Source organism: Panthera onca, chromosome B2 (genome assembly GCF_046562875.1).
Source record: "Panthera onca isolate mPanOnc1 chromosome B2, mPanOnc1 haplotype 2, whole genome shotgun sequence".
In the NCBI taxonomy this organism is placed as follows: Eukaryota; Metazoa; Chordata; class Mammalia; order Carnivora; family Felidae; genus Panthera; species Panthera onca.
Window position 1 is genome coordinate 106,042,396 of NC_138343.1, and position 18,555 is coordinate 106,060,950.

Here is an 18,555-nt window from a genome sequence, read left to right on the forward strand (position 1 = left end):
AACCCTGAAGTGAAAGTGACAATAATAGATTTTGTTTTTCTGTTAGAAACATTCCTAGGGGCGCCTGGGTGGCTCAGTCGGTTGAGCATCCGACTTTGGCTCTGGTCATGATCTCACAGCTCTTGAGTTCCAACCCCACGTCGGGCTCTGGGCTGATGGCTCAGAGCCTGGAGCCTGCTTCGGATTCTGTGTCTCCCTCTCTCTCTGCCCCTAACCCACTCACATTCTGTCTCTGTCCCTCTCAAAAATAAATAAACATTAAAAAAAATTAAAAAGAAATCATTCCTAACAGTAGAAATTTCAACAGGTTGATTTTCTTTTCAGTCATTGTAATAATTATGGTAAATATCCAATTTTGATTCTTACAGAAAACTTTTTCCTCTAGAGTAAATTTTGTCTAGTTCATGATGCAAAAATTGGATCGTGGTATAATTTTGAGTTGTTTCTCAAGGCAGTCTGTCATAGGTATTGAGACTTTATGTCAGATCCTTGTAAAGGGGCAATTGGAGTCATCTTTAATGCAAAGAATGATGAAGAAAAATGTCAGCTAGCTTCTGCTCAGAGAATCCTTTTATGATTGAAAGCAAAAGCCAGATATATTTGTCTTCTAAAATGAGGCCTGGCTTCCCTACCTTTTTATCCTGAGTTCCCTGTACATTCTTCCAAGTAAAAGCATAATTGATGATCTCAGTTGATTATACATTTTTCAAGCAGGTTTTAATTGTGTGCAGAGAAGTTCAGCACTTAGTGGAATCTAATTTTCCCAATTTGCTCCACTTCAAATTCACTCTAGTGCATGCATACAAATTTGGTAAATATGTGACAAAATAATGGAATTTGACATGAGTCTTTATTTTAAAAGAAAGTGAGTCACCAGTCTACTTGTGTACTTTCTTTGTTTTTATTTATTCAGTAGGTTTTAAAGTTAAATGTTTGCCATTTGGTGTCAGCCTTCACTAACATAATTAAAAATGCAAGGTTAAAAGCATTTTGTAATGAAAAATGTCAAAGTCATTAAAAAATGCATAAAGAAAAAAAACCAGTAACACAGTCAGCCTAAAAATATCATCATCGCTTTTCTGTTCTCCAAGATGTTAGCAAGTGTGAGAAGGTCAAGTCAAAATGCCTATTAAAAATCAGATCTGTTCATTTCTTGATAGGCATGTCACGTAAGACTCTTTAATATTCCTCATTTATTTTTTGTTTTCCTTCCCCAATTTCTAAAGTTCAAGAATCCTTTAAACTTTCAAAATTTGGGAGTAAAAGTGTTAGTTAGAACTTGTGAAAATAAATCTGAGATGCATGCTAGCAATAGTTTCTCTAGTGTTTTCTAAATGTATCATAATGCAATCTTACAGATTTAAGTAGTCAATAAGCGTACGATACTTCTAAAATGTACCAAAAGGTACTAAGAGCTATTATTCTGAGCATTTACCATGAGCCAGATACTGTAGTAGAGAGACAGTTACATGAAAAATCTCATTTAGTTTTTATGATAGCCCTGTGAGGTATGTATTATTATCCCCATTTTATAGATGAACAAAATGAGTCTCAGCGACTAGTGGCAGAGCAGGATCCATTTTCCAGACATGTTTTCTTTTTATGACACCATGATGATTCTCTGGAGGAAGATGACAAAGGTTCTTACTTTCCACGCTAATGATTAAAAACTTACCCTTTAAGTCGATAAAAGTGAGAGTACACATCTTAAGGGAGAATACGAAATGATTCCCTGGGATCCAGGAAGAAAACTTTATTATCATGTTATATTTAAAAGAAAAGAAACTTTACTTTATACATGGAAAAAAATAAGGAGGTAATTAAGCTTGACTAATTTTTAATATATAAATTGCCCCCGGTGCACTTACTTTGTAGACGAAATGGTTGAACTTTTTTTTTACCTGCTGAATAATTTTATTTTTCTTTTCCTTATCTTTTTTGCTTTTCTATTTTCCTCCTCTTCTCTTCCCTCTCTTTCTTTCTCTTTAATAACAGCTTTATTGAGATGTAATTCACATACTATGCCATCTACTTATTTGAAGTGTACAATTCAGTGGTTTTGGTATATCAGTATTTAGTATACAGATATTTCCAACTAACACCACAGTCAATTTTAGAACATTTCACCACCTCAAGAAGAAACCCAGTACTCTTTTGGTAAAACCTCCCTATCTTCCCATCTTCCCAACCCTAAGCAAACAACTCTCTACTTCCTGTCTCTGTAGATTTGCCTATTCTGGACATTTCGTATAGAAGGAATTAAGTAATATGTGGTTTTTGGTGATGCTGCTTTAGACAGTCAACTGTTTTGAGGTATATGAGATTCTTTGGCTGAGGAGTGGATGTTCTGCTTTCGGAGGGGTTTCATGGTAGCCCCCCGACTTCACTCAGTTAATGTGGGTCTAGTCAAGGATCTAGTGATTATATCACTAACTAAATTTCACGAAGAAGATTGTTGTTTTAAAAGATTCCTGCACAAAACCCCAGAGTCAAAGATAATACCCAAGTGTGGTGGAAATAAATAACAAGAAAAATTTACTCAGTTGAAACTTCTCTTATTCTTTTTTTAAAATTTTTATTTGTTTTGAGAGAGACAGCGTGAGCAGGGGGAGGGGCAGAGGGAGGGAGAGAGAGAGGTTCCCAAGTAGGTTCCGTGTCAGCACCGAGCCCGACACGGGGCTCGATCTCACTAACCGTGAGATCATGACCTGAGCTGAAATCGAGAGTCGGGTGACTGAGCCGGCTGACTGAGCCACCCAGACTCCCTGAAACTTCTCTCATTCTTAATCTGACCCTTCTTCATCAGCTACATTGCAAAATAAAACACAAACACAGTGAAATCTAATCATATGAAACAAAATACCAATTAAAATTCGTAATGTCAATAAGATAATCTCAAATATGAATCTGCTTGTACATTTATTAAAGATGGGCTTCTCTCTAAGTGTACATTGTGCCTTAAGGTATTACCTGACACAATCTTAGCAAGCAAGTAAAAACTAAACAACCATAACATTAATGTAACTTTTGCAGATTTGGTAGAGGGTTATGTTAAAGTCCTCAATCTATTACTCTTAAAAATTCTATTAAATGTAATAATAATTGTTTAATTAACCTCAATTGGTATTTCATGCTTATTAGTAAATAAATGATCAAAATCCTTATACTACTGGGGAAATTCTTCCTATCACTGTAAAGATAGCTAAAATCACAAGAAAAACAAGTGACAACAGACTAAAACATTCTTCTGTCACCAAATATTTTTGAAAGATACATAGAAAGCCATGCTGATGACTTGAAGAAGCAAGTATTGCGAGACTTTCGGTTTGCAATGTTAGGATGAAAGTCGGGTGTGTGCCTAGGTCAGAGGTGGATGTACCATGAAGTTAATGGAGTTTCAGGGTGTCAACACTTACACAAAGAGATTTGGTTCTTATTGCATCTTTTAGAAACTTTTCTCCATAATAAAAGCAGGATTTGGTTCTGACTAATTGAATGAGCAGAGAAATTTAGAGACATTGTGGCAGGAGCTTATTTCTCTTGGTCAGAAATTCTTTTTTTCTTTTTTAACACGTATTTATTTTTGAGAGACAGAGAGACAGAGCTTGAGTGGGGAAGGGGCAGAGAGAGAGAGGGAAACACAGAATCCGAAGCAGGCTCCAGGCTCTGAGCTGTCAGCCGAGAGCCGGACGTGGGGCTCGAACCCACGAACCGTGAGATCATGACCTGAGCTGAAGTCAAATGCTTAACCAACTGAGCCACCCAGGCACCCCTCTTACTCAGAAATTCTAAAGAACAATTCCTGCTGAATTAAAACTCTGTCCCATGCTGTAGGTTCTGCTGCTGCTTACCCATTTTTATCCATCTCTGCTATTATGGTTCTCACTTGTGACCCAAATTTCCATGTCAGTCTCTGCTTCTGAGACAGCACAACATTCTCTTTCCTGGAATGGCATGCCAGTTTCTCAATAACAAATTACATCTCTTCCATTATTTAAATCAAACAAAGAAATGAAAGGCTCAAAACTATGCTCTCCATGAAACCCTTCCAGATTTGCTTTGTCTAATTTTAAGATTAGAATGATCCCAATAACTTCAAGTAATTTTATATAAACCTACTTGAGTTTTTGCGTATTTTTATGTTCTCTATCTGTATAGTTTTGTTTTTATGTTCCATATCTATGTAAGTTTCTTGGAGGCAGGGGCCAAACATTCCTTTCTCATAACCTGAACTTAGCATGTCTTGGCAAATGCTACTGACTGATCTATTTCTCAGTGGCTGATCCTGTAACTCACAGAGTTTGCACATAATCAATGAGCAAACATTGCTGGTAACTCAGCTACAGAAGAGTTTAATCAAATACACAAAAGGAATGGACTTTAAGATCGAAGACACTAATTTCAAGAGTTGATAACTGTACGGGTGCCTGGGTGGCTCAGTTGGTTGAGTGTCCGGCTTCGGTTCAGGTCATGATCTCATGATTTGTGAATTTGAGCTGACAGCTCAGAGACTGGAGCCTGCTTTGCGTTCTGTGTCTCCCTCTCACTCTGCCTCTCCCTTGCTCACGCTCTGTCTGTCTCTCTCTCAAAAATAAATAAACATTAAAAAAAAAAAAAAGAGTTGATGACTATACACCAGCATCTTCTAAAAGTAAGTCAGAATTATGGAATAGAAGGAAATTTAAAGCTAATTATCTTAGCCTGATTTACCCAGAAAGCAAAGACTTATATGCTGCTACTGTTTTTAAAGATAGGGAGCAGGCATGAGAAAGGGATGGAGGGAGAGATCATACAAGGGCACAGAGTACCCTACAGAGCATCTTGTGAGGAAGGATCTCTTCAGAGAACCTGTAGAAGTGACTGCTTTTCAGGACAGTCTGCCTGAAGGAGAAAGAAGGAAGAATTTATCTGTCTGCTATAGTTTCCTACTGGTCAACTGCAATAATTTCCCCGTATTTCCCAGTTGCTGATGAGTGAGCACCAAGCAGATCCCCACAAGGTCTGGTCCTCAGCATCCAGGTGGAATCCCCAAGGTAGAAGGCACAAGGTATACAGAATGGGCATGTGGCATTGGGCCCCTGGGCTGTTTCCATGTATTGTTGGTTGTAGTCTATGTAGTGTTGGTGAAGCCACCACTGGAGTTAGAGTATGTGACCAGAGACCGTAGAGATGGTAAGACCAAGAGGATTTGAAGGCAGAGCATAAGAGGTGTCTAAACACTCACCAATTATAATATACTTACTTTGTATGAAGGAACCAAAACCCAAAGTAGAAGATGTCCAAGATTATGGAGCTTAATTAGTGGGACCCAAAAGCCAGGAGCTTGTAAATCCCTCTCTGGTGTCTTTTTACTCTTCTGTGCCACTTCTCTAGATAATGCAATATGTAATTTACATGCACAATTGTGACTCATCTTCTCATACTAGAGTTTCCAATGTCTCCTACACTTAGTGCCTCATAGACTCACTGAAATATTGTTTAGGAGGGCTTTTGTGGCTTACTTGGTTTCCTCTAAAAACCAGAACAAACCCAAACCAAAACCTGCTACCCCAGAACCAGAGAACAGATTAAACTCCATGAATATAGAATCTGAAGGAAAGACACTCCAATTAATGTTAAACCTGTAGGTAGGTGCTTTTGCTTCTTGCCTAATGATCTTACATATGTCTAATTAACACTTAAATGTGATAAAATCTTTCAGCAAAGAACTTGAGGAAGCCAATGTCCTAACTTCTGAAAACATGAATCTTTTCACAGAACATGGTAGAACACACGTTTCTCCCATGTTCAAGTGGAATTGTTTTTAGTCAGGGGAGTTTACCTAAATGTTCTTTATGTATGCACATCTGAATTCATATGTTGACCCAAATCTAACATGGCTTGCGTGAGAATAGCTATCAGATAAAGATGTCTCTACAGAAAGGTTGATGTGCTCTGATTCAAAATGATAACATAATTATTTCACTCTCATGCCAAAGGATTACAAAGCAATATGATTATATAACACTATGTTGAAAATCTTCATACCCTTTTAAAAGAATGTATTCTTATAACTGAGAGAAGAAAACAAGATTCAATTCATGTTTTATTTTAAATCTTATTATTTTGAATACCTAATTTGTAATAAGTTTATTCACAGGGTTCTAAAGTCTATTTCTTTAACAGAATAAAGTGCTTGTGGTAATGGTTATGTCAGTCTTTATGAATATAAGCTGTATTATAATAGGTATTCAGCTTCCAGCAGCACTATTTTTCCTGAGACTCATGTATTTTTCATTGTCTAGTCATTCTGAATTTAAAGTGGATAGGATGTCCTTTTAAATGCATAAACAAAGAAGATGAAAATGTGTATAATAGTCTCCTCTCAATTTCTGCTACTAAAATTATAGGACCTGTGTTTCCTATGTTAGGATGCATCTGGTGTGTTATTCTATATATTGCATGAATAACCAACAGTTCCCTGTGCAGAATTCCACTCAGCACCATATTTAGCATCATTTTTGCAAGATAGCACCTTACCAGGCTTGTTCAGAAAGGCAACAAGAAATCGCTTGTTAATCTCAGTGTCTAACTGGAAAATGGAATACAGTAAAAACAAGGTTTGCTTTGTCTTTCAAAACTAGTAGTTTTTCAAGACAAGATTAGCAGTGATCTTTCAAATCTTCTAGGATTTTGCCCTTTTTCTTTACAAATATTTGTTCTCTCTTAAACATGTTTATTCATTCTGTGTTTATTGAGCATCTATTTCCTTTCCACCCAGCAATGCTCAAGGCACCAGGAACATAGAAGCGAATACAATTCATTCCCTTCTTTTCAGGAGCTTATGAGTTACACTATATGGTGACTAAAATAGAGATAGGAACATGTAGATGAGGGCACTTAACTCAGCTTCAGGGAGCAGGGAGTAACCAAACAGACTTTCTGGGGAAGACAGGTCTTAAGATTATGAAGAGTTAGGTGAAGGGACTACAGATCTACTGTGGTGGTTACCTATGGGAAAAAGTATAGTTCAGAGGGATAAGGCAATGATAAATAAACTGAAAAGATCCTAAAACAGAGAGAGTGGTAGGGAGAACATTCTGTGAAACAAATCACCAAAAGGATTTGTCCGGTGGTTAAAGACAACACAAGAGAATTTGATGAAATGAAAATGGCAAGGGTGTGGAGATGGAATTAACAGTTTATTATCTAGGTCAACATCTAGATTTCTTTATATTTTTATTTATTTACTTATTTTGCTTTGGTGACTCTGGTAACAGATGTGTAGACTACACTAGCTATAGTATTTAGCTTTCTGTGGCTGGGAAAGGACTCATAGTGAAAGGCTCCTTCCATTCCTTCCTGTTTTTACAAGTCACGTTTATTAGCATGACCAATAAAACAATAATTTGCATTCTGTATCAAATCATACCAGAGCAGCTAAATGACATGGTCACTAATTAAAAGCAAAAACCGATTACTGGAGATTTGCTGCTTTGTTTGTCTAAAGAAACAAGCGTAAGCCTGTGTTGACCTCCTGTTGAAAGGCACACATTATAGAGGTCTTAGTGGAAGAGTTTTCATTAGTCATTCTGGCTGGCTTTTCGTCTTCACCTTACTCAGAATATTCCTGGAACCTAGCAACTTAGGTTTCTAGCACTGTGCACTCTGCCTTTGTGAGGGAAACCACTTTTTTTTCTTTTTTTTTCTTTTTTTTTTTTTTTTTTTTTTGGCAGCCTAGGGTGGTATAGCATAGTAATTAAGATGTTGGGAATTTGAGTCAAATAACCTAGTTTCCATCCACACTCTTCCCCATTTCCCCATGCTAGCTCTGTGATCTTGGGCTGTTTGCTTAACCCCTCTAAGCATCAATTTACTTATCTATAAAAATTTAATTATCTGTGAAATAGTAATATCTGTCATAAGCAGTTTTATGTAAGCCTAATGATAACAGCAAAGCAAAAATCTATAGTAAACATACAAAAGGTAAAGAGAAAGGACCATAAGCATACCACTACAGAAAGTCATCAAACCACAAAGGAAGAGAGCAGGGACAAAGAAAGAAACAGAGAAGAACTGTGAAGACAACCAATGAGCAATTAACAAAATGGCAATAAGTACACACCTATCAATAACTACTTTAAGTGTAAATAGACTAAATTTTTTAATCAAAAGACACTGGGTGGCTGATTGGTTAAAAAAAAAATAAGACCCATCTTTATGTTGCCTATAAGGGACTCAGTTCAGATATAAGGTCACACACAGACTGATAACGAAGAGACAAAAAAAGATATTCCATGCAGATAGAAATCACAAGAGACCGGGAGTAGATGTGCTTATGTCAGGCAAAATGGAGTTTAAACCAAAGACTATAAGACCCAAAGATGGGCATTACATAATAATAAGGTGGTCAATCCAACAAGAGGATATAGCATTTGTAAATATTTATGCACCCAACATAGAAGCACCTAAATATACAGAACAAATACTAATAGACCTAAAGGGAGAAACAAACACCAGTAGGATAATAGGGGATTTTAATACCCCACTTATATCAATGGATAGATCATCTGGAGACAAAATCAATAAGAAAACATTCACCTTAAGTAACACATTAGATCAGATGGACTTAACAGTTATATATATGGAATATTCCATCCCAAAGGGACAGAATACACATTATTCTCCAGTACAATTAGGATATTTTTTAGGATAAGGGGCCTGGGTCGCTCAGTTGGTTAAGCATCTGACTCTTGATTTCGGCTCATGTCATGATCTCAGTTTCATAAGATCGAGTCCCGAGTAGGGTTCTTCGCTGACAGCATCAGAGCCTGCTCGGGATTCTGTCTCTCCCCTTCTCTCTCTGCCCCTCCCCAACTCATGCTTTCTCTCAAAATAAGTAAATAAACATTTAAAAAAAAGAGAATAGGACACCAGGGTGGCTTAGTTGGTTAAGCATACAACTCTCAGTATTGGCTCAGGTCATGATCTCACAGTCGTGGAATCAAATCCCACATCAGGCTTTGTGCTGAGCATGGAGCCTGCTTGGGACTCTCTCTCCCTCTCTCTACCTCTCCCTCACTCTCGTGCTCTCTTTCTCAAAATAAACAGAAAAAAAAAAGAAAAGAGCATTTTCTAGGATAGATCATATGTTAGGCCACAAAACAAGTCTTAATAAATTTAAGAAGATTGAAATCACATCAAACATCTTTCCTGACCCCAATAGTAGAAAGTTTTTATATGAAGAAAAGTGGAAAATTCACAAATATGTAGTGATTAAACAAGATGCTACTGAACAACCAACGGGTCAATGAAGACATAGAAAAAGTAAAAAAAAAATACCTTGAAGCAAATGAAAACAGAAATATACATATCAAAATTTGTGGGATGTAGCAAAAGCTGCTCTAAGAAGGAAGTTCATGGCAATAAGTGCCTATCTCAAAAAACCTTTTGAAAGACATTTCAGAAAAACCTTCAAAAAAGAAATGTTTCAAATAAACAACTTAACTTTATACCTCAAGAACTAGAAAAAGAATAAACAAAGCTTGAGGGAAATAAAGGAAGGAAAGGAAGGAAATAAAGATTAGAGCAGAAATAAATGAAATAAAGACCAAAAAGGCAATGGGGAAAATCAGTGAACTAAGAGCTTGTTCTTTGAGAAGATAAACAAGATTGACAAACCTTTAGTTACACTTATGAAGAAAAAAGGACAGAGAACTTAAATAAAATTAGACATGAAAGAGATTTTACAGCTGATACCACAGAAATACAAAGGATCATAAGAGATTGCTATGAGCAATTATCTGCCAACAAATTGGACAAACTAGAAAATTGGATAAATTCCTAGAAACATACAACCTACTAAGATTGAATCATGATGAAATATAAAATCTAAACAGACTAATTACTACTAAGAACATTGAATCAGTAATCAAAAACTTCCCGACAAACTAAAGTCCAGAACCAGATGGCGTCACTGGTAAATGCAGTCAAACATTCAAAGAAGAATTAAACCAGTCCTTGCTCAAGCTCTTCCGAAAAATAGGAGGGAACTCTTCCAAACTCATCTTATGACGCCAGTATTACCCTCATACCAGACCATACAAGGATGTCAGAAGAAAAAAAAAATTACAGGCCAATATCTCTGATGAACATAGATGCAGAAATCCTCAACAAAATGTTAGAAAACCAAATTCAACAGTACATTAAAAGGATTACACACCATGATCAAGTGGGATTTATTCCAGAGATGCAGGGATGGCTCAACACCTGCAAATCAGTGCAATACAACACATTAACAAATGACAGAGAAAACTCATATGATCATATTAATAGATACAGGAAAAGCATTAGACAAAATTTAGCACTCTTTTATGATAAAAACTCTCAACAAAGTGGCTGTAGAGGGAACATAACTCCACATAATAAAAGCCATATGTGGCAAGCCCTACTCGACAGTGAAAAGCTAAAAGCTTATCCCCTAAGACGAGGATGCCTACTCTTGCCACTTTTATTAAACACAATATGGGAAGTCCTGGCCAGAGTAATTAGGCAAGCAAAAGAAATAAAAGTCATCTGAATAAGAAAAGAAGTAAAATTGTCACTATTTGCAGATGACATAATATTATACATAGAAAACACTAAAAACTACATCAAAGACTGTTACAACTAATAAATGAATTCAGTAAAGTTGCAGGCTACAAAATCAATACACAAAAATCTGTTGCATTTCTTTGTGCTAATAGTAAACTATCACAAAGAGAAATTTAAAAAATCCCATTTACAATTGCATCGGAAACAATAAAATACCTAGAATAAATTTAACCAAGGAGATGAAAGACCTCTAGTGAAAACTATGAGACATTAATAAAATTGAAGAAGACACAAATAAAAGGAAAGATTATTTTGTGCTCATAGATCGAAAGAGTCAATATTGTTAAAATGTTCATACTATCCAAGACAATATACAAATTCAGTGCATTCTCTATCAAAATTTCAATGACATTTTTCAAAGAAATAAAACAAATAATTCTAAAATTTGTATGGAACCACAAAAAAAAAAACCAATTTAAAAAAACCCAATAACCAAAGCAATCTTGAGAAAGAACAAAGCTAGAGGCATCATGCGTCCTGATTTCAAACTTCATTACAAAGCTTTAGTGATTAATACAGTATGGTGTTGGCATAAAAACAGACACATAGATCAGTGGAACAGAATAGAAAGCCCAGAAATAAACCAACACATATATGGTCAACTAATTTACAATAAACAAGACAAGAATATACAATGGGGAAAGACTGGACAAAAGAACGAAACTTGACCACTATCTTATACACAAAAATTAACTCAAAATCCATTAAGGACTTGAACATAAGACCCAAAACCATAAAACTCCTAGAAGAAAACATAAGAAGTAAGCTCCTTGACACAGATTTTGGTGATGGTTTATTTCAATCTGACACCAAAAGCAGAAGCAGTAAACACAAAAAGAAGTGAGACTACATCATACTAAAAAGCTTCTGCACAGGAAAGAAAACTACAAACAAAATGAAAAACAGCCTACAGAATGGTAGAAAATATTTGCAAATCATCTATCTGATAAGGGGCTAATATCCAAAATATATAAAGAACTCATAAAACTCAATGTCAAAAATACAAACAATCCAATTTAAAACTGGACAGAGGATCAAAATAGACATTTTTTCAAAGACATGAAGATGGCCAACAGGTACATGAAAAGATATTCAGCATCATTAATTATCAAGGAAATGCAAATCAAAACCACAATGAGGTATCACCTCATGTCTGTTAGAATGGTTATTATTTTAAAAAGACAAGACATAAGTGTTGGCAAAGATGTGGCGAAAAGGAAACCTTTGTGCACTATTGGTTGGAACGTAAATTGGTGCAGCCACTGTGGAAACCAGTTAAGGAAGTTCCCCCCGCAAAATAAAAATAGAACTACCATATAATCTAGCAATTCCACTTTCAGGTATTTATCTGAAGAAAATAAAAACACTAATTAGAAAAGATTTCTGCACCCTTATGTCCATGTTCGTGTTCATTGCAGTGTTGTGTACAATAGCCAAGATATGGAAACAACCATAAGCCATCAATGGATGGGTGGTTACAGAAGTTGTGGTGTGTGTATTGTGGTGTGGACCGTATTATTTAGCCATGAAAAAGATGAATTCTTGCCATTTGCGACAACATAGATGGATCTTAAGGGCATTATGCTAAATGAAATAAGTCAGACAGAGAAAGGCAAATACTGTATGATCTCTCATATGTGGAATTTTTTTATCTATTAAAAAAAACAAGCACATAGATAAAGAAAACATATTGGTCATTGTCAGAGCTGCGGGGATTGGGGGTTGAGAGAAAGGAGGGAAAGGGGTCAAAAAGTAATGAGAAAAAAAAAAGACAAGTTGATAGGGAGAGATCTTTGCAAGTGCTTATAATCACATTTTTCCCTGCTTTTAGAACAAAGGACCCCCATTTTCATTTTTTACTAGGGCCTGCAATTATGTAGCCAGCCCTATTTCTACTTGAAACTGAGTTCCTTAAGATCTGGACACATGCTTATACATCATACTATTCTGTGTGTAGCATAATATCTGGCATTTATTAGATAATAAACAATGCTTTTTGAGATAATATTTATTAATTTGATTTATGGTATATGTGTGTGTATCTATAAAACTCTAAATATCTACATATTTATGTTGATATATTTATAAAGTATAAATTAATGGAAATATATACTGTGAATGTATAATTACATATGCAGTGGACAGATAGGTACAAAATATTTAGAAAACAGGTTTTCTGTTAGAAAAGTTATTCTGTATTAAGGGTCTACTGTTTCCGTTCCTTTTAATTTAAAGGGTTATTAATTCAAATGCTAGTGTGTAATCAATACTGTATTTTAAAAACTATAAAAAGTAAATTAATATCTAGCAAATGGATTCATTGCACCATAAGCTTTCAGAATGTGCCCAGTGACAGCACATTTCTATAAGAAATAAATACAAAAAGTAGTACCTGCCTTATAAGGTTACTATAAGGATTAAATAAGATAGTATATATAAAGGTAAAGCCCAGGACTTGGCACAGGCTGAGAACTTATTAAATATGAATTATTATTGTTATTTCACCGTAACTAGCCTCATTTTGTAGTAAGTTATGTGGGAACTCAGCTCCAAAGTCTTGGTTAGTAGTTTGCCAATGACAAGGACTATGTCTTACTCATCTTTGAGTACATAGTGCCTGACATGTAGAAGGCTGTTTTATAGTATACAGGTACATATACATCAGAAAACTAAAATTTGATTCCGTTACATAAGTAATCAGTTATTTTTGGTGGCTTGATTTTGTTCAAGAAAGGCACAGGATATTGCCAAGGTTTTGAATACGATGGTTATAATTTAAGCAGCTGTAGGAATTCCCATGTTGTGGCCATTTTTTTTTTTTTTTTTTAATTTTTTTTTTTTTTCAACGTTTTTTATTTATTTTTGGGACAGAGAGAGACAGAGCATGAACGGAGGAGGGGCAGAGAGAGAGGGAGACACAGAATCGGAAACAGGCTCCAGGCTCCGAGCCATCAGCCCAGAGCCTGACGCGGGGCTCGAACTCACGGACCGCGAGATCGTGACCTGGCTGAAGTCGGACGCTTAACCGACTGCGCCACCCAGGCGCCCCATGTTGTGGCCATTTTTAACCTTATTTTCTCAAGGAGACATACTCCATACCCACTCTTTTCTGGTCGACATACTCAGCATTGGGAGCAACCAATTAGTTGTAACTCTCCCTATTTCTTTTCCACTTCAGGATGTAAGTTATTATGCAAATAATCAAGAGTGACCTCATGAGAGGATAATCATGAATCCACTCTAAATTAAATTGTAAATCATTTTATACATTATTATTTTAGCTCTCATCATAATTATTGTGTTTTGTGGTGACTAGATCAGACTTCTTCAAAGAATTCTTTGAATTCTCCAAAATTCTTCAAAGTCAGCACTTTTATATCTTAGGACTTCCTGTCCCTTTAGTCACAGCTAACTATTCCCTCTGTGGAATTCTCTGTTTCCTTGGTTTCCATAATACCAGTATTGCTCTGCTACTCTCCACTCTGCAAAAACTGGTCTTTCAAAGGCTAGCAGTGACTACAAATTATCTTCTCCCAGTACACATTCTCTCTGTCCTCTAAGCAACATTCAGTATTACAACTACCGTCTCCATGAAAGTCTCTGTTCCCTTGCTTTCCCTGACAGCAAGAGCTTTCCTTGTCTTCCCCTTAACCTTCTAACCACTTGTGACTCCAATGATGTGCCTCTTCTTTTCCCTTAACCCCAATGTGGGGATTCCCCAAGGATTTTTCCTAGACTTCTTATTCTCTCTTCCTTGGCAATATCATCCGTTTCTAGTACTTGAGCCATCCATCACTTTTAGGTGTATAACTTCTGCATATTCATCTCCTGGTTGTCCTCCCTATCCAACTCTTATCTCTTGTTGCAAATACTGCTGGATCATTTGGAAGCTCATCTGGCAGCTCAGATTCAATATACCAAAGTTTTTTTGTTATCTTTCCACTCAAACCAACTCCTTATCGTGATTTTTGTTAGTGGGTATCACACTTCTCTGTTAGGCTGGCTTAAAAACTTTTGAATTAATTCTGGTACTTCTCTTTACCTCTGCCTTTCTTTTTTATCATGCTTTCAATTCGGCAAAACTGTTCAGTGTTGCCTAGACCTGCCTCTGCCCCGTCTTTGAATTCTTCATTCACTACTTCTTCTAAATGGTATTGTCCAGCAATAGGTACAGTAAATAAAGAACATTATATAGACTTCACTGCCTGGCAGAGGGAAACAGGGGGTAAAATCAGTAATTATAATACAAGATATAGAAATGAAGGAGAAGCAACCCAGGTAAGACTTCTTAAAGGGGGTAACATATGAGCCAAATCTTAAAAGATGAATAGGAGTCAGACTGATAAAGGCAGGAAAAACATTCTAGAAATAATAACACATGCAAAGGAATGCCAGCAAAGAAGACTGTGACTTATTGTTGAGGTGTAAGTTGGACTGGAGCTCTGGCTTCATGGGGAAATGAAAGCAGGAAGTAAAGCTCCAGAGGTATTAAGAGTGGAGGGAAGGCACGTAGGGCCTTGTTTTCAGTTACCTGATGTTCCATAATGAACCACCACAAATATTATGCCCTAAAACGATAGCCATTGATTATTTCTCACAGTTCTCCAATTGGGCAACAGTCTCTGGGGATGGCTCATCTCTGCTCCACGTGGCACAGGCTGGTACAGCTCCAATGGGGCAGGAGGATCCAGGAGCCTCACTTACATGTCTGGTGCTTCAGCTGGGGTGACATTGGCTGGCTGGGTTTCTCTTTTTCTTTACACATGGTGACCTAATATTCAGCAACCTAGGTTCTTTACATGTAAGCTGTATCTGCAGAGAGTGAAATGTGGAAGCTGTGGAGCTTCTTCTGGATTAGTCTGGAAGTCACATGACATCCTTACCCCTACATCCTGTTGGTCAAGTCACAAGAGGAGCTCTGCTTCTAGAAAAGGAGAAGTAGATCCCATCTCCCTTTGGGAGGAGGAGCATGAATGTAGACGTATGAGAGGAAATGTTGGCAGCTATGTTTCTGGATCATGTATCATAAGCCTTATAGATCACTGCATTTTATAGGGTACCATTGTAGGATTCTGAGCAGCAGACTGACATTGTAGAATATATGTGTAAAAATATCTCTTTGATCCCTTTATAAAGATTGAGTTCAGGGGTCAGGCCCAATACCTGGAAACAGGGCAACCAAGGAGAAGCCTCTACCAGTATGTTACAGGTTATCCTCAGGAAAGCCTTTTCTATGGGCCCTCATGCCTTGCTCCAGTTTTCCTCCTCATTGAAACAAATGGAATGACCAAAATGTGATAGATGCCTTTTTCTTTTTTCTTTTTCCTTTCTTTATTTTTTTCTTATTTTTTAAATATTTACTCTTTTATTTTATTAATGTAGAGAGAGAGAAAAGGAGGGGGGACAGAGGGAGAAACAATCTCAAGCAGGCTTCATGCTCAGCATTGAGCCTGATGCAGGGCTCAATTCCATGACCCTTGGATCATGACCTGAGCCGAAATCAAGAGTTGGATTCTTTTTTTTTTTTTTTAACGTTTATTTATTTTTGAGACAGAGAGAGACAGAGCATGAACGGGGGAGGGGCAGAGACAGAGGGAGACACAGAATCGGAAGCAGGCTCCAGGCTCCGAGCCATCAGCCCAGAGCCGGATGCGGGGCTCGAACTTACGGACCGCGAGATCGTGACCTGAGCCTAAGTCGGACGCTTAACTGACTGAGCCACCCAGGCGCCCCAAGAGTTGGATTCTTAACCGACTGAACCATTCTGGCACCCCATTCTTTTTTCTTGTTTTAAGCAAGACACCACTAAGGTATCTGTCCAGGACTCTGTGCCCCTTCCAGAAAGATGGATTCACATCTGCCACGGGGGAGGAAATATGTAACATCACATATCCTCTGACTAATTTTTTTTATGTTTAGAAATAATATTTTTTGCTTATTTTACATTGCTGTTTCTATAAATAAACCAGGAAAGTCAGATGAGACTTTTGGGGAAGGCAGAAGCCTCCTTTATATTTCCAGGGGCTCTTCCTGTGTCAGATCCTGTAGATTTATGTGATCATAAAGCCCATATGGGCACTTTATTTCTATGCATAGTGAACCCCTTGACTCTTGCCCCTAGTCCTTACTACAGTGCTGTTCAATGCCTATTTAAAAGCCACAGAAAATATTCACAGAATTTGAAATGTTTTATTATATCACCTCAGTAACTAAATTTGCTTCATGAATAACTTTTTTAACATGCAAGCAATAGTATCTTGTGTAGAGGAGAGTGAAGACTAATGCTTATCAGTCTTTACTAGAGCAAAGTAAGATCCAAAATCTGGGAATGGAGAGGAGATGGTCCTCCTGGATTTTCTGGGGTTCGTACAGCCCCTTCCCGTAAGTGTTCCTGGATCCCAGATTTCAATCTATAAACAAAAGAATCTTTCATTACTGGTATGAGAACCTGAAGATAAGGTTACAGTATGGTGCCTCTTTGTCAGCGTGCAAGTGTTCTGTCGGGTTTCTGAACACTTAGTGCTATGGTGGGCATCACCGACGATGTTAATTTCCTCTAAGGCTCCAGAGTCCTGTGGCTAGAAGCCAGGATCACTTGGAGAGATTTGGTCCCAAATCCCAGCTTTGCCACTTCCTCGTTACATGACAGTGAACAAATTCCTTAACTCCTGTAAACTCTGTTTTTTTTTTCCTCTTTAAAACCTCACTAATAATTGCACCCTGCTCATAGGGTTGCTGTGATGGGTGAAAACAAATACTATGTATTGCACCTAGCCTAGTGAATGGCACATGTACTCAATAAATTTTAACTGTTATTGTTTCAGTGGACTTCCTGCTGATCTTCACTGTTTCCTATATTTTTTCCAGGGAGATGTTAATCTCTGTGGCTCTGGGCCAGGTGTTATCCCTTCTTATTTGTGGAATTGGCTTGACCAGCAAGTACCTGTCAGAAGATTTCCATGCCAATACACCAGTCTTCCAGAGTTTCCTCAATTACATCCTTCTCTTCTTGGTCTATACCACCACACTAGCCGTCAGACAAGGTAAGCATGCAAAAACCCATATGTAACTTGGAATATAGCTGGGTTCCTTTTTTATAGACATCTAGAAGAATGATGAGCCATGACTAAATTAACTTTTTGTCACTTACAGCATCATAACACAATTCAAAACCTCAACTCTCGCTTTTCTATTTTGCAGTAATAAAGCAAACAAAATGAATAAATAAATCACAAAGAAGCATAAATTACGTGAATTCAGCAGGAAATAGGAAACGCATGTATAGGCAAAATGTACAATTGCTCACTATTTGAATTTCTGTTAACATCCCTTATACCCTTGGACTGTGGAAAGGCCTGATGCAGCTGTCCTCAGTAATGCTAGTCCTCAGAAATCCAAGGGAATTACAGACAAATGTATGTTCTTTGGGAAAGTGTCACAAGAAAGATAAAAATAGTAAACACAAACAACTCTAGTAATAATAAAAGAGAAAAGAAAGGAAAGAAAACTACCACAATTGGTCAAATGAGATGTTCTGTCTAAACTTCAAACAGCTAAAGCAAGAAAACAAGTCCTCCAAGAATCAATGCAAGAAAAACTTTTTATTTGGCAATTGCAGTTGAAATCTTTGGGGGTGTATCTCTGGGGAGAGTAATTCAGATCCTTATGATTATACCACTGAATCTGGTGTAAACACTCTTTTTTATTCCTTTGGCATGGAGATAGCCAACAATTCACCCCTAGAAGCTGTTGAATGTGAAATATGCATTGAAAAATAACCATTAACATGTTTGAAGATAATTTTATATCTTAATAATAAATAAGGATATAGGAATAGCTATATACATCAATTCTAATAGTCATACTTTTTTGAAACTTTTATAAGAACTGTAAGAGTATTTCATTTTTACACTTCCTTATTTA

The 18,555-nt window shown here is 36.9% G+C and overlaps 1 protein-coding gene across 1 annotated transcript in view; it reads left to right on the forward strand.

The window, feature by feature from the left end:
- SLC35F1 (solute carrier family 35 member F1) overlaps nucleotides 1–18,555 on the forward strand; it is a 415,217-nt gene that overhangs the window by 241,449 nt on the left and 155,213 nt on the right. Inside the window, exon 2 of the mRNA XM_060616508.3 lies at nucleotides 17,500–17,675. Coding sequence (XP_060472491.1) covers nucleotides 17,500–17,675 — 176 coding nt within the window. The remainder of the gene's footprint in view (nucleotides 1–17,499; nucleotides 17,676–18,555) is intronic.